This window comes from Capra hircus, chromosome 23 (genome assembly GCF_001704415.2).
Source record: "Capra hircus breed San Clemente chromosome 23, ASM170441v1, whole genome shotgun sequence".
Taxonomy (NCBI): domain Eukaryota; kingdom Metazoa; phylum Chordata; class Mammalia; order Artiodactyla; family Bovidae; genus Capra; species Capra hircus.
The window spans coordinates 28802937-28818847 of record NC_030830.1 but is presented as its reverse complement, the minus strand read 5'-3'; the positions used below and the strand labels follow the sequence as shown (position 1 = coordinate 28818847).

The following is a 15911-nucleotide window of genomic DNA, read 5'->3' as shown; positions in this document are numbered from 1 at the left end:
GGAAAGCCACCTTTTGAAACACTGGAATCTCATCATAGGTATTAGGCAATTGACTTCCAAATACATATTTTACTGTTTGATAAGGCTTATTATCGTCCGACATGTGAAAACAAAGTTATTTTCCAAGAAGAACCAGACAAAATTCATCATTTCTTCAAATTGTGTTCCCAAGGCTCATAAATGGCCTTGAGTTTCCCCAGAAGATTGCTTCCCATTGAAATTTGGTCTTAGCTTCCAGTTGATACTATCTGTGCTATTGGCCCCTGTAACCCCTATTTTAAGATGTGGGGACAGCATCTAAATGCTAGTTCATTGCCATGATTTTGATTAAAAGGCAGAATCAGGTACAAAGCAAACACAGTGGCATAATCTATAATTATTACACTACACTACAATTGGTAGTGGAGAGAGAGGGGTTTTTCAAAGTCTCTACAAAGAAACTATTTACCTTTGAGTGCTGTGAAGACCATTTTGACCGTGAATACTTATTCAGCAAGGCTTCCTGCACCTGCAGAGTTTAAGAGAAGCCATTGTCAAATGCTGAAAAGGGTATGGAGAGAAAGGAAGCCTTCTATACTGTTGGTGGGAATGTAAATTGGTAGTAGCCACTATGGGGACCAGTGTGGAGGTCCCTTAAAAAACTAAGAACAGAGCTACCATGTGACCCTGCAATCCCACTCCTGGGCATATACCCAGAGAGCGATATGGTCCAAAAGAATACATGCAAACCAATGTTCATTGTAGCACTGTTTACACTAGCCAAGACGTGGAAGAAACCTAAATGTCCATTGATAGAGGAATGGATAAAGAAGGTACATATATACAATGGAATATTACTCGGCCATTAAAAATAATGAAATTATGCCATTTGAAACAACATGAATGGACCTAGACATTGTCATACTGAGTGAAGTAAGTCAGAGAAGAAATATTGTGTGACATCTCTTATATGTGGAATCTAAAAAGAAATGATAAAATGAACTTACTCACCAAACAGAAACAGACTCTCAGATTTAAAGAATGAACTTATGGTTGTCAGGAGGGGAAAGTGGGGGGAAGGGATAGTTAGGAAGTTTGGGATCAACATGTATACACTGCTGTGTTTAAAATGAATAACGGACAAGGTCCTACTCTATAGCACAGGGAACTCTGCTCAATGTTATGTAGCAGCCTGGATGGGAGGGGGGTTTGGGGGAGAATGGATACATGCATATGTATGGCTGAGTGCCTTCACTGTTCACCTGAAACTATCACAACATTGGTAATCAGCTCTATTCCAGTCTAAAATGAAAAGGTTAAAGAAGAAAGAGGCCATTGTCAACCTAACACGTCATGGTTCGTTAGACTTTTCTAGGAGCATCACTGTCACGGTTCTTACCTTCTGATCCCAGAGGCATCCAAAGAGTAAAATGAATAATCCCTGAAAAAAATTAGAAAGAGGTGCATTGTAATCATATTATTTACTAATCATATTTTTGTCTAGCAAAATAGAAACTATTGTTCACATAGCATAGGATTTGTAAGCTACTTCTTTCTACAGCTGCATTTATGGTCAAGTGGATGACAATGATGTGGCAGGTCCACGCCAAGGGACCTTCAATGTTATAAGGATATTTTCAATTTCTCTACTTCCACTGAACTGTAAGCTGGAGGTCCTGCTGGTTTTGTTATTAAACATGCCTCTTATGTCTACAGTAGCCCTCATGGTTGTAATGGGAACATACGGCATGAAGGAGAAAAATCAGTCCCTCCTAGTCAAGACATCATTAGATGTGAGCCTTGGAGTTTGGAGTAGCAGGATTTGTGTGGTCTCGGCATGAGCATCTAGGGTGATGTCTCAGCGTCACCTCCAGCTGCCCTGCCTACTCACCAGCGCATGGGAGCCTAGGGTTACCATTCATCTATTGGTTGAATCACAATCAAGCATCCTCTCCTTGTGCTCCAAAGGCTTGTTGTCTGCACCTCTGCTAAAGCCCTCCTAACAATGTGACTTGTATTATACTTAGTTTTGCACTGCTGGAGAGCAAAGGGAATGTCTGTTTCATTTTCGTACTGTAAAAGTGAAGTTGCTCGGTCGTGTCCAACTCTTTGTGACCCCATGAACTGTAGCCTGCCAGGCTCCTCTGCCCATGGGATTGTCCCGGCAAGAATACTGGAGTGGGTTGCCATTTCCTTCTTTGGGGGATCTTCCCAACCCAGGGATCAAACCCAGCTCTGCCACACTTCAGGCAGACTACCATCTAAGCCACCAAGGAAGCCCATTCATATGATGAATGGAGCAGAATTCTTTCAGCCTTCAGCAAATGTTACCTGAGAACCTACTATGTGGTACCAAGCATTCACTTCATTTGTCAAGGTTACCCAACTTCTAGCCTGTTTCAAGCTCTTTGCTGGAACTAGGGATATACTGATAAGTAAGAGAGGTGCTTCCACCTCACCAAGGCAAAGCTCATTTAATGCTTGTGGAAATTAACTGGAGAGGCTGTTTGGTTTAATGGTGGTATTTGCGTTTAGGATATAATAGATGGCATCAAGATAACACTGGATAAATAGCAGAGTCCAGTGTAGTGGAGGGACTTTCCTCCCATGTGCATCATCAAGGCAGTTAGCAGGGGGGCACATATGCAACTAAATTATAATGCAGGTGATAAGAGGTATGAGGTTCCATGGGAGCAGAGGAATGTGCCTTTTCTCTTTCACTGAGGTCTTTAGGGCCAGGGCCTCCTCTGAACTTAAACCCTTCCTCATTCCTCCCCTTATTTGTGTTTCTATCATTGCAGATCCTCGCTGAGAGCGCTGCCCTGCAGAGCATACCTGGAAGGCATTGAGGAGGGTAAACACAATGTGGAACACAGCATTGCTCCCCTGGAACACGGTGGCCAGACCAAAACCCCAGGTGAGCCCCAGGAGCGGCGTGAGGACCCCAATGCTCTTGGTGACCTGGAACAGGCTGCTCTTCTCCTGCTTGCTCGGCTTGTCCCCGATGGAAGGCCTCAGGATCTTGGTGATGACCACAACCGTGATGGTCATGTTCACCACCACGATGATCAGGGCCGGGATGACGAAGGCCAGCAGGGCCTTGGTGTCCTCCCAGTTGAGCCAGCAGGCATTCTTCCTCATGTAGACCTCCCGGGGCTGGGTGGCCCCCACCGTGATGACTGAGATGACCAGAGGGCAGCCATACCCCAGGGAAAAGGCGATCGTCTTCTGAATGGACTTGCTTGTGTCGTGCAGGATGAAAACCAGGCGGTAGAAGAGCATGAGGCCCAGGGTCAGCATCCAGAAGAAGACGCTGAGGTAGAAGAAGTGGATGAAGAAGGTGGCGGCCACACAGGCCGTCTCGTTGAGCGGGAAGCGATGGTCGTGGATGGCGGCGGCCACGATGAACCAGACGTCGGCCACCAGCAGGGAAGCGGTGATGTTGACAATGCAGGTGTGCCGCATGGAGGAGGTCCGGTTCTTAGTCACCGATTTCCACACCATGGCCTCCACGACAAGGCAGGCCGCTAAGCTCAAGATGGAAAAGCACAGCCCGATGTAGGAAATGATATCCAGCAGGATTTTCAGGAGCGAGTCGGGGTCTGGGGAGTCGGGGGACATGAGGATGGAGAAGGAGGTGAGGTGTTCACAGCTGCAGGACACACTGTCCTCGGTGACTTCTTTCACATAGCACCCACTGCTGTCCCACCCCCCGGTGTGGTTGGCGAGGTTGAAGTTCCAGAAGACACACTGCGGTATCCCACCCGAAGGGTGGCTGTTTTTGAAAGTCATCAGAATCCTGAATGGTGTGGTTACGCTGTGGCTGACGGTGGTGGTCATCACCAAGCTGTTGGCAAAATTCTCTCCCAGAACATCCCGGTCGAGGATGGTTTTGAGAGTTGGGAAAGCCACGGTGACGACAAATGAATCTGGCTGCAGGTGCTCCAGCTGGCATCCACTGATGGTCACGTTGCCCCAGAGGTCAGAGTCTAAGAAGACAAAGCTCTGCCTGTACGATTGGGGGTGGCCAGGTTTTATGACCATGCTCTTCATCTGCACGTTAGGTTGGGAGATGGTGCTGTCTTCTGCCCGTAAAACTCGGGAAAATCTTTCCACTGAATCCAATAGCTGCGAGCTATAATTGGTTTTTTGTTGCTGTGAAATCTTCCAGGTATTCAAGGCAGACTTGCCAAGGATGATATCGACCGTGGAGAGGACGTGCTGTAATTGACAAGGCATGAGATCAAACCAACTGAATGTTTTCAATCATAAAAGAGAGAGGGGAAAAAACAGAACATCTCCTTGGAAACGGGTTAAGTGGGTACATGCAGGCGTGCATGCTCATTTGCTAAATCATGTCAGACTCTTTTGTAACCCCATGGACTGCAGGCCACCAGGCTCCTCTGTCCATGGGACTTCCCAGACAAGAGAACTGGAATGGATTGCCATTTCCTCCTCCAGAGGATCTTTCTGACCTAGGAATGGAAACCAAGTCTCCAGTGTCTCCTGCATTGGCAGGTGGATTCTTTACCACTGAGCCACCTGGGAAGCTCTAAGTGGGTACAGGGAAGAAGAAAAGAGAAGGGGAAAATGCAGCATCACAGGCTGAGGGGACAATGATCCACCTTCTTAAGGGGAAAATTAGCAGAGGATAGACCCCGCCCCCAACTTCAAGACTTTGTGAAATGTTTAGCAGTCGTGATCGTGAGAACCATCCATACAACTCACTAAGGTCAACTCAGCAGGCTGGCAGAGATATTTATTAATTGCTTTATGTTTTATTTTTAAATCTCAAGCCGGTAAAGGCTTTTTGGGTGGGTGGTATTTCACCAGCAAGGGTGAGAGAGTCTCAGAAGACCGTCTCAAATGATGAGCATCAAATAAGACACGTGAGTGTTGTTAAAGGCACCTTTCTTTTTTGCTTGACATTTTGATTCTCTCTCCCATAAACTTGGAATTGTCATTTGTGGCTTATCTCCGTGGAGAGAAGTGGCTTCTCTCTGCCCTTCTTCGCCTGGTTCTGTTCTCTGAAATAATGAGCCCTGGGGTTAGTTGAATGGTGGCCTCCAAAATGACTTGTCCTAATTCCCAAACTCTGTGAATGTGACCTGATTTGGAGAAAGGGTCTTGGTAGATGTTATTAAGGATCTTGAGAGAAAAATTATCCTGGTTACCTGGGTAGGCCCTAAATCCAGTGACAAGTATCCTTAAAAGAGACAGAAGAGGAGGAGATAAATGGAGAAAATGAGTCGTGTGAGGACAAAGTCGGAGGTTGGAGTGAGGCAGCCACAAGTCACAGAAAGCCTGGAGCTACTAGAAGCTGGGAAGCGAACGTGCTAGTCATTCAGTCTTGCCTGACTCTGTATAGCCCCATGGACTGCTGCCCACCCGCTCCTCTGTCCATGGGATTCTCCAGACAAGAATACTGGAGTGTGTAGTCATTCCCTTCTCCAGGGATCTTCCTGACCCAGGGACTGAATCTGGGTCTCCTGCATCGGCAGGCTGATTTTTTTTTACCATCTGAGCCACCAGGAAAACCCACTAGAAGCTAGAAGAGGTGATCAAAGATTCTTCCCTAGAGCCTTCAGAGGAAACATGGTCCCCAGACACCTTGATTTCAGACGTCTAACCTCAAGGAGTGTGAGAGAGGAAGTTTCTGTCATTATAAGCCACCCAGTTTACGGCAATTTGTTTAACAGCCCTCGGAGATCTGTATAAGCTCCTGGGACTCTTGTAACCCAAGCTGCTTGCCGGTTGCCTCTGGTTGGGTTTGTCCAGTGAGAAGCATCAGCAGGAGGTGAGATGATGAGAGAAGAAAGAAGCTGAGATCTGCTTTTCCTGCATCCTCATTTCTACTGTCAGCATATCTTTGGTATAGTTATGTCCTTCCCATAGTATAGCTGCTGCTCAGTGACCCTCCTCCAAGGTGATGGGTGCACTATTTCCCTCCTCTTCCTGTTAATCCTCAGGGTGGTAAAGGTTTCTAAATGTTTCTGGTCTCTGGTTGCCTCACACTTTTTAAACAATTCCTAGTTTTACCTCTCTAAGTATCCCTTCACTAAAGTATCTTCATTTGAACTCTGGTGGGTGAATTCTTTCCTCTTAGAACACTAACTGCTGGGAAAAAAGAATCCTTCTTACATTGTTGGTGGGAATGTAGATTGATATAGCCAGAATGGAAAATAGTATGGAGGTTCCTTCAAACACTAAAAATAGAACTATCATATGATCCAGCAATTCCACTCCTGGGCATATACCCAGACAAAACCATCATTCAAAAAGATAAATACACCTCAATGTTAGTTGCAACACTATTTACAATAGCCAAGACACGGAAGCAACCTAAATGTCCATCAACAGAGGAACGGGAAAAGATGTAGTACATATATACAATAAAATATTACTCAGCCATAAAAAGGAATGTAATTGTGTCATTTGAAGAGATGTGGATGGGACTCAGAGACTGTCACACAAAGTGAAGTAAGTCAGAAAGAGAAAAACAAATATTGTACATTAATGCATATATGTGGAATACAGAAAAATGGTATAGATAATCTTATTTTCAAAGCAGAAATAGAGACACAGATGTAGAGAACAAACCTATGGATACCAAGGGGTAAAAGGGGAATGGGATGAACTGGGAGATTGAGACATACCTACACTATTACATGTGAAATACATGGTGAATTAGAACCTACTGTGCAGCCCAGGGAACTCCACTCAGTCCTCTGTGTAACAGACGTGGGAAAAGTGAAAGCGGACGTCGCTCAGTCGCGTCTGACTCTTTGTGACCCCATGGACTATACAGCCTATGGAATTCTCCAGGCCAGAATACTGGAGTGGGCAGCCTTTCCCTTCTCCAGGGGATCTTCCCAACCCAGGGACCGAACCCAGGTCTCCCACACTGCAGGTGAATTCTTTTCCAGCTGAGCCACAATGGAAGCCCCCAACTGAAGTGGGAAGGAAATCCCCCAAAGAGAGGCTATATGTATATGCATAGCTGATTTACTCTGTTGTGCAGCAGAAATGAACATAACATTGTAAAGCAACTATACTTCAATTTAAAAAAAAAAAAAGAACATTGATTGCATCAAAGGTCGTGTTTAGTGAGAGATTGTTGAGAATCCCACCTTGTACATATTCTGAAAACCTTTCATTCCTAGTTTTCTTAGAAAGCAGGTAAGAATTCATTCTCTTTTAATGAAGAAACTAATGAGATTTTTAAAAAAATCATCTTAAGATCCCGAGATATACACGCACATGCTAAAAGCCAGAGCTGGCAAGGCACTGCTTAGGAAAAGAGAGAATTTGCAGTGGAGAGAAGTTATGTTTCTTGACCCCAAGTGCTGAGGGATGAAGAGATGAGAAGCCAGACTCCTGTAAGACGAACAAACTCACCGTCATCATTTCTGAATTCACTTGGGTTGGAACTGTTGAGAACAGGTCCAGAATGTTAATAATAGCTCCCAGGGTCCCAGAAAATGAATCGACTTCAAGTTTCGCTTGCTTTGTGCTAATGGAAAGATTCCCTAGGTAGGACGGGAGCTTCTCATCCTGGGTGGGGCTCTTAACCAAAGCCTAAGAACAAAAAAGCCAACACAATCAGACAAGACAAAAAATATATATATATATTTGCAACTCATTTATCGTAACTCATGGAATTTGAGGACTCTTGCATTCTCAGCAACATAGGCACGAGAGGTGGAAGTATTTATTTTGATGAAATGAAACATGTGTCCTCTCCACTTGGCACTCACTTCTACTCTAGGTAAGAGAGGTCAGCTAGCCCCTTCTAGGACTATAGATGACTTGTAAGGATAAAGGAAATCTCAGACGTATAAAAACATAAAGCCCAATATTTTTCTTCCTATTGATGAACCTTACTTTTAAAAAAATTAATTTTTTTTGGCTGTGCTGGGTCTTCGTTGCAGTGTGAAGGCTTAGTTGCCTTGTGGTGTGTGGGATCTTAGTTCCCCTGAACAGGGACTGAACCTGTGTCCCCTGCATTGGAAGGAGGATTCTTAACCACCGAACCACCAGGGAGGTCCCTGAATCTTACTTTTTATTTTGGTTTCTTTCTGAAAAGATTAGAACTATTAGCTTGATATAAAAAGTCTTCAAAAGAGGGGATGACTTCACCACCATGACTTTTATCACTGAGCTAACGGAAACCAAGGGGAAGGTGCACAGCTGGCCCTAGGGCAGAACACACATTGTGTTGCCTCTCTATTGGTATTTAAGTAAAATATTAAGCATGTCTAAGGTTGCATTTTCTTCGGAAATAAACAAGTGTAGCTTTGAGAGCAACACAAAGCAGCTCAAAGTCCATTTTCCTAAGTGCTAAGAAATAGGCTCAGCTAAACACAGCTCTCCACCAAGAGCTCAGAGTCAAGGGTTTAAGGATCACCTTGGCCAGCTGGAGCAGAGCATTTATTGGAGCAGAGATGCAGTCATTTTTCTCGATCTGCCACTGGGAACCCACGCATCTATAAGTTATGATCCCTCCAATAGGACTCTCACGGCTTCTGGTAATGTTCAAGAACTGGCAAAGCTTCTGGATGACTTTCCCAGGCTCCCCAACACCTAGGATAGGATCCTGGCAAGTGATGCTCTCCCCTGCATTGGAAACGTGGACATAAAAGGCACAGTTGAAAAGAGGAGAAAAGATAGTTGAAACAGGACCAGGCTTAGGTGCCATTTTGATATTTGAACTCATCTTCTTCACTTTCAGTTCACTTTCAGTTCATTTTCCGAGTTTCCACACAGATCTGGTTCTAATTTGCACTGGCTTTTCCTCTAAGCCTCATTCCCACCTCCGATCTCCAGGAATTTTCTCTTTGCTGCCTGTAAAATCTAAGCCATGAAAATAACAAGAGCTTAATGTGTACTCATCCAGATAAAAGATATGCAGGTGACCTTGAGTGTTAGGGACGCATGGGATCTTCAGGTATGGGATTCTCAACTCTGATGCCTAAGAACCACCAGAGGACCCTCGGAAATACCCATGTCTAGGCTCACTCCAGTCCAAGTAGATCAGAACCTCTCAGGCTGAAATTCAAGCTCCAACAGTTTTTAAAGCATCCTTGTGATTCCTGGGTGCAGCCAAGGACATGAAGCACCATTTTAATCTAAAGCTATAATTAGCCCTAGGAATTCTAGGCACCCGTGACCTGAATATTCTAGACAATATTTATAAGCATTTATTCCTTCTGGTTTCCCTTAAGGATGACTTGACTTTTCCTCTACCTAAGACCAGACTTCATTGGAAAATGGCATTTGTTGAGAATCTCCATCTCCAGGGAACTTGGACTCTCTGATGAGTAGAACCACCTCCCCATCACCTTTTAGCATTTATTGAGTTCTCAGCCACTGTAGAAAAATCTTAAAATACCTAAGTAATTTTCTATTGGGAAAACGCTGAGGAATCAGACTTTGCAAGAAGAACAAAGAGGAGAACAAAGGTAAGAATAAAACATGATGGCAGCTGGGCTAAGATGGGAGGACAGAGGAGAAGTGACCTTGGCTGCCCTCTGGAAGAGGTGTGCTTGGTGGGGTCAAGGGATGGTGACTCAGAGACACAGGGAGCTCTTCATTGCTTCCTACTTTGGTGTCTGGGCCTCAGATACCAACACCGATGAGAAGGACCAAAAATCCCTCAATATCATGGGGTCTTTTATAGAGATGATTTCTGAGGCCAGGGGATTGCTTATGATGCAGGCCCAGAAGTATCTTTTTACCTTGAAAAATAGTATATGAGGTGGTATTGGCTCAACGATGACAAAGGATGGGAAAGACAGTTTCCGATGTTTTATTATTTTTAAGGTATTTTGATGTGGAACATTTTTTAGAGTCTTTATTAAATTTGTTATGGTATTGATTCTGTCTCATATTTTGGTTTTTTGACCCCGAGGCATGTGGGATCCTAGCTTCCCAATCAGGGATGGAACCCACAGCCCCTGCATTGGAACGTGAAGTCTTACCCACGGGACTGCCAGGCAAGTCCCTCTGATTCTTTTTCTGTAGCTCTGGGAAACAGTGCTGATGGGGGCATAAAGTAGACTAGATATCTGAACTTTGCTGAAAGTCTATAACTTTGCTGAAAGTTCAAAGTTAGGGCTGTAGCCTCAGCCCTACACAAACACCATCCACTCTTAACTGGTGAGGGCAGGGCTTCAACTCTCAGAATCAATGGGTATATGGCTTTATCTGCCGAGCTTTCTTAATCAATTTCTTCTCACCTAATCACTACCAGAGTTAATCAGATAGCCTCTTCTAGCCACCCACAACCGTCTCCAGAGCAGAACTTCCCACACTATATGTGATAACATTTTAAAATCACATGTATCTCTCTCCTAGATGTGAGGCCAAGAAACACAGCTTATTTCTTTTCAATCCCCCATGCTTAGCTCAAGTCTTGCCACATGAAAGAGATTAACATACATTTATTGATGGATGAATGAGGAAGTGAATCAATAAATGAATCTCTGCTCATGACTGTAACATTTTAAAATAATTAAAAGCACTCTCACCAGGAACCAGGTTAAGCTTCATAGACGGGCTCTGGACTGAATTATTAGCGGCATTGGTAAAGTGACAAAACGCATCCACATTTTCTGGACAGGAAACTGAGTCTGCCGTGAAATGGTGTTTGTAGCACACTTGCTTTTCATCAACTTCTTTTACTAAAATGAAATCAAAGAACGAAGTCACAACATAAGTATTCAAAGCACGGATTTTGTTAAAATCATCCAACGTGGATAAACTTGTTTCAACTCTTTTCAGGATTATGTGCCACATCCATCTTCCATGTGGTTCTCAAAATGTCACTTGCCTAGAAGTAACTAAGCCTGCACTGACAGGCGTGCTGGCCAAAACCTTACCTCCACCATTCACGGCTCCCAGCCTATGCCCACCCGGTTTCGGACCATCAGAATGCTTTCTCAGCATCCTTCTATCTACAAAACCCCATCATGCTCTGCACTTTTATCCTATCCTGATTTCACTGCATTTGTTTAGAGGTCACCAGAGGAGAAGACCTGGAGAAGGAATCAGCTACCCACTCCAGTATTCTGTCCTGGAAAGTTTCACAGACAGCATAGTCCATGGGGTCGCAGTGAGTCGGACAGGACTGAGCGACTTTCACACTTCACTAAAGGAGAAGAGGGTGTCAGAGGATGAGATGGCTGGCTGCACAGCGTCACCGATGCAATGAATATGAACTTGGGCAGATTCCAGGAGATGGTGAGGGACAGGGAGGCCTGGCATGCTGCAGCATACGTGGTCACAAAGAATTGGCCACAACTGGGTGGCTGAACAACAACTCCTACCAGACCCTAAGGTTTTAGAGAGTAGGTACCTGATCATATTTATCTTTGCATCCCTAGTGCCTAGCTCAGTATTTGGCACACAGAAAACACTGAACGCATGCGTGTTTACCACAGAATGTTGAAATGCTTAAATATTTCAGTACCCAGATTGATTTCATGTCCCCCAGCCACGCATCCTTCTCCACACTGTCTAGTCTTTATGGGATTCCCCACCTTTCTGAACTTCTATTGTGCTTTTGATCTGTTAGTGCTCATTTTGGGGTATCTAATATTCTATATATTGCCTTTTATGACATATGCTCTTCTAGATACTAATCTACATGCCCCACTTCTTTGCTCTCCTTCTCACTTCCTCCTGTATTCACTGTGTTCTGTATTAAGCAGGAGGTCCCCAAGAACCATTCTTAAAAGTATGAGTGAGCTCCTAAATCCCTGGTGATGGTGTCAGTGAGTTGAGATTTGGGGTTGTGAAGTCATATTTGGTTGACCTTTATCTGATTGAATCCTGAGGGATCTGGGTGGAAGGTACATTCTACCAGACAGGACTTGAATTTTTTTTTGGGGGGGGGGGTCAGGTACCATTGAGTGCTACCAGTGGACCCTCTTAAGTTAATTATTCCTCAGCTTGGAGTTCCTGGACCACATTGGTAGTATAAATTCAAGCCCCAAACCTGGGCAAGACAGTCATAATTCTCAGTTGAAATTTTTGCCTTTTATCAGCAATGAGGCCAAGCTCTTAACTTTGGCAGATGAATTTTGTTTTTTTTTTTCCCTAGATTCTTCTTCTTTTACTAAGCCTGTTATCATCTGAGGGCCCTGACGTTGTGCTGGTGGGTGGGGTGCCTTAGTTACTGCCTTGGGATCAAGGCCTTCTGTCTCATACATTTCAGAGCTTTCAAATTCAAATTCACGATTCTGGGTTACTGATTTTGGCAAATGCCTTCAGGGCATCCCATCATTAGCAAAAACATTTCCTCTAATTCTTTTTGATTGTTTCTGTTACTCTTTGGGCTGCTCAACTGTGCATTTACAGGATTCTTGTGGTACGTTGCTTGCATGCTAACTCCTGCATAGAGGGAGGGATGATCAGAATATCTAGTCTACTATATGGAACATGTAGAAGGCTCGTGACAGTAACTTAATATGGTCTTCAACAGCCATCACTAAAAACAATGGGCTCCACTCTCACTGACTCTCAAGATTTTGTCACAAACCACTTGCTCAGATGGTAAAGAATCTGCCTACAATGCAGGAGACCCAGGTTCGATCCCTGGGTCGGGAAGATCTCTTGGAGAAGGGAATGGGTACCCAATCCAGTATTCTTGTCTGGAGAATTAAATGGAGAATTATATGGTGGGCTACAGTCCACGGGATCTCAAAGAGTCAGACATGACTGAGCAATTAACACTTTCACTTTTCAATGAGCCACTGGCCACATAGCAAAATAGAAGGCAGTAAAGCCTCATGGACTCCTCTGTTATATTCTGTCTGATGGAATCCTTACATCTCTTTACCCCTGCTTTAACAGTAAATATGTAGACTCCACGTATATGGAATCTTATGTCCTAACAATTCAGCAGTGGGCATCTTACCAGCAGGAAAGGACGAGGAACCCACTTGAAAAATGACCTTGTAGTCTGAATCTTCCTCAACGCAGCATCTGATGTGACGGGAGCTTCGGCATGGAATTGCAGCTTCCACAGGATCAACCATGATGTTGGACTCTAGAGGCAGCGGGTACACGATGACATCTTTGGCCATGACCCTGTACAAATTCTTGTATCGAAATACGCAGTGATAGGTTCCTGAGTGGAAGGAAGCCAAGATGAGACAGAACAAAAGTCATCGCTCCAGAAAGGCATTAGCTGAACCTCAAAAACATCATGCTGAGTGACAGAAGCCAGACGCAAAAGGCCACATATCGTATGATCCCAGTTCTGTGAAACGACTACAGTAGACAAATATACGGGAACACAAAATAGAGTAGTGGTTGCCTAGGGCTGGGGCTTTGGGGGAAAATGAGGTAACTTGTAAAGCATATGGAATTTCTCTTGGTGGGGGTGGAGAGTGATGAAAATGTTCTCAAGTCGACTATGGTTGAGTTTGCACAACTCCAGTATACTAAAAGCCACTGAACTGTATCCTTTGAATGAATCAATTCTATAGTGCATGAATTTTATTTAATAAAGCCATTGCAAAATCAAAAAACAAAAACAGGAAGGCACTGGCTGAAAAAGTTAAGAAGAGGATTGGGTTTCCTTGTCAAGCTGGGACAAGCGCACAGTGACCCCTCCTGGGCCCTAGATGAGAAAATGCTCCATCGAGTCCCCTCCTGGGCTCTCTATGCATTTGAACCCATCCTCAAGGAAATATTCACTTACTTTTGAATACAGTATAGTGGCTTATCCAGAGTCAAACAGCCTGTTGGAGTGGGATCAAGTTTCAAATCAGGTTCCCAAGACCTCCTCCAAGGCTCTTTCTTTAACCAGGAGGGAAAAAAATGAGAATTTTGGTGTGTGCTGGGCTGGGGAGTTCTTTGAAGAAAGTTGTCAGTGAGATGGAGCTGGAGCCCTGGGGTCTTGTGACACCCGTCTCTAAGGGAGTAGATGCCTCTGGTTCTGGCACATCATGGCACCACTAAGGAGAGCAGAGGGAAGGGGGAAGGTGGAGGAAGTGGATGGTGAACTCTTGGGAGAGCTTGTCCTGTAGACTCTGGGATTACATGTCTGACGCTTATCTAGAAAAGTCTGAAGATGAGAATGGGCCGACTCAACTTTGCAGGAGTGAAAAGAGAAAGCTGCAGCAGGAGTTGCCTGCAAGCCCAGTACTTGGTGAAGCAGAGTGGACTGTGGACAGGGCTTGGGTTGACCTTCATAAAAGCCACCTTTCCCACTGGACTTCACACCAGAGCCCATCAGGGAATGAGCCGCTGCTGGGTCAGCTGCGGTGGGGACAGCCGGAAGTTTATAACAGCATCTACAGTTAAGTAGGACATTTCAATGTTGCTGACATCCCTTCTCTTTGCCCTAACTTTGGGGGAGTCAGAGCAGCTGCTGGGCAGAGAAAAAACAAGTAGAAAAGACCAGAGAGAAAATGCCTTCTGATTCCCATTGTGAGGGAGGGAACTTAACATTGAATAGAAAAGTGTAGTCAATTTTGATGAGAACAGATGATTTTTAGGACCTGAGTGGGACTGTTTAACAGTTCAATATTGTCTGATAGTCAGAAAGGGCTATTGGGCAGAGCAAGTATGAGCTCAGCATAGGAGAAATGGGAATATTTCCCATTTCTGATGGTATCCACCAAGTCCAGCCAGACAAGAAGCAGTTATTTCTACAGTGTTGCCTAAGCCTTCCTTATAGGAAAATATCAAGATGAGCTGGAACTCACAGGATCTGGACTGATTAAGCCTATAATTCATGAAAAGCTCTAGAAAAAAGTAGTTAATAATTGGCTTCTGCGGACTTGCCTAGTGGTCCAGTGTTTTAAGACACCACACTTAGTTCAATCCCTGGTCCGGGAACTAAGATCCCACAAGTGCAGAACCCTCACCAAAAAAAAACAAAACAAAACAAAACTGGCCTTGAGCCAGTCACCTTTTCCCTTTGACTCCGCCATTCAGCAGACACATACATAACCTCAGGCAGTTTCTCACCCTCTCTGGGCCCCAGTGTCCTCATCTGTGACATGGAGATGATAACAACACTCTCTTCTAGGTTTATTGTTTTAAATACTTAGCACAGCATCTACCACACAGCAGAAGCTCAAGAAATGTCAGTTATTATCAAAGGGATCCTATCAAATTTCATTTCCTTTCAAAAATTTGCATTTTCTCTCAACTTAAACAGTATCTAGGGATAAGTAGAAAACAAAAATGTTTTTCTTTCCTCTTTTGGAACCAGGCATATAAAACCTTTAGGAAGAATTTTTATACCTCAGTTGGGTGAAACAAGAATCTGGTAAAAATACTTTAAAAAACAATCCTCTTAGGAGTTTGGAATTATATGCATACCATTAATGCATAAAATAGGTGAATAACAAGGACCTATTGTACAGCACAGGGAACTATATGCAATATCTTACAACAACTTATAATGGGGAAGAACCTAAAAAAGAACACATATATGTATATATATATAACTGAATCACTTCATATAAAAAACTGACTCACATACATATATAAAAACTGAATCGCTTTATATTTAAAACTGAATCACATATATAGGTGATTATATGTGATTACATGGGGATTATATATATCACATATACATGATATCTTCATATATGTGTGTAAATAAATATATATATAACTGAATCACTTTGAAACTAAACACAACATTGTAAATTACCTATAGTTAAATTAAAACAAAAAATCTTAACAGCAAAGCACGGGCTCTAGAATCAGAGACCAGTTTTAATTCTTTCTCTACAACTTAAGTTGTGGACACTTAGGCACATTTATTATCCTCGCTGAACCTCACTTTCCACATCTGTAAAATGGGAATAGTGACAGCTTCCCCCAAAGGGCTGTTGCCTTGAGTGATGACGTATGACCTGTAGAGTGGCTGGCACAGGCATGGCTCGGGCCAGGCCCTTCATGGATGG

General features: G+C 43.9%; 1 protein-coding gene across 7 annotated transcripts in view; it reads right to left on the bottom strand.

Moving 5' to 3' along the window:
* Window positions 1-15911, bottom strand: part of ADGRF5 (adhesion G protein-coupled receptor F5) — a 113147-nt gene that overhangs the window by 3824 nt on the left and 93412 nt on the right. For all 7 annotated transcript variants that reach the window (XM_005696376.3, XM_005696377.3, XM_005696379.3 and 4 more), the window contains 7 exons: window positions 12899-13111; window positions 10509-10661; window positions 8387-8595; window positions 7378-7557; window positions 2815-4200; window positions 1379-1420; window positions 449-508 (listed from right to left, as the gene is read on the bottom strand). In XM_005696376.3, the coding sequence (XP_005696433.2) occupies window positions 449-508; window positions 1379-1420; window positions 2815-4200; window positions 7378-7557; window positions 8387-8595; window positions 10509-10661; window positions 12899-13111 (2243 nt within the window). The remainder of the gene's footprint in view (window positions 1-448; window positions 509-1378; window positions 1421-2814; window positions 4201-7377; window positions 7558-8386; window positions 8596-10508; window positions 10662-12898; window positions 13112-15911) is intronic.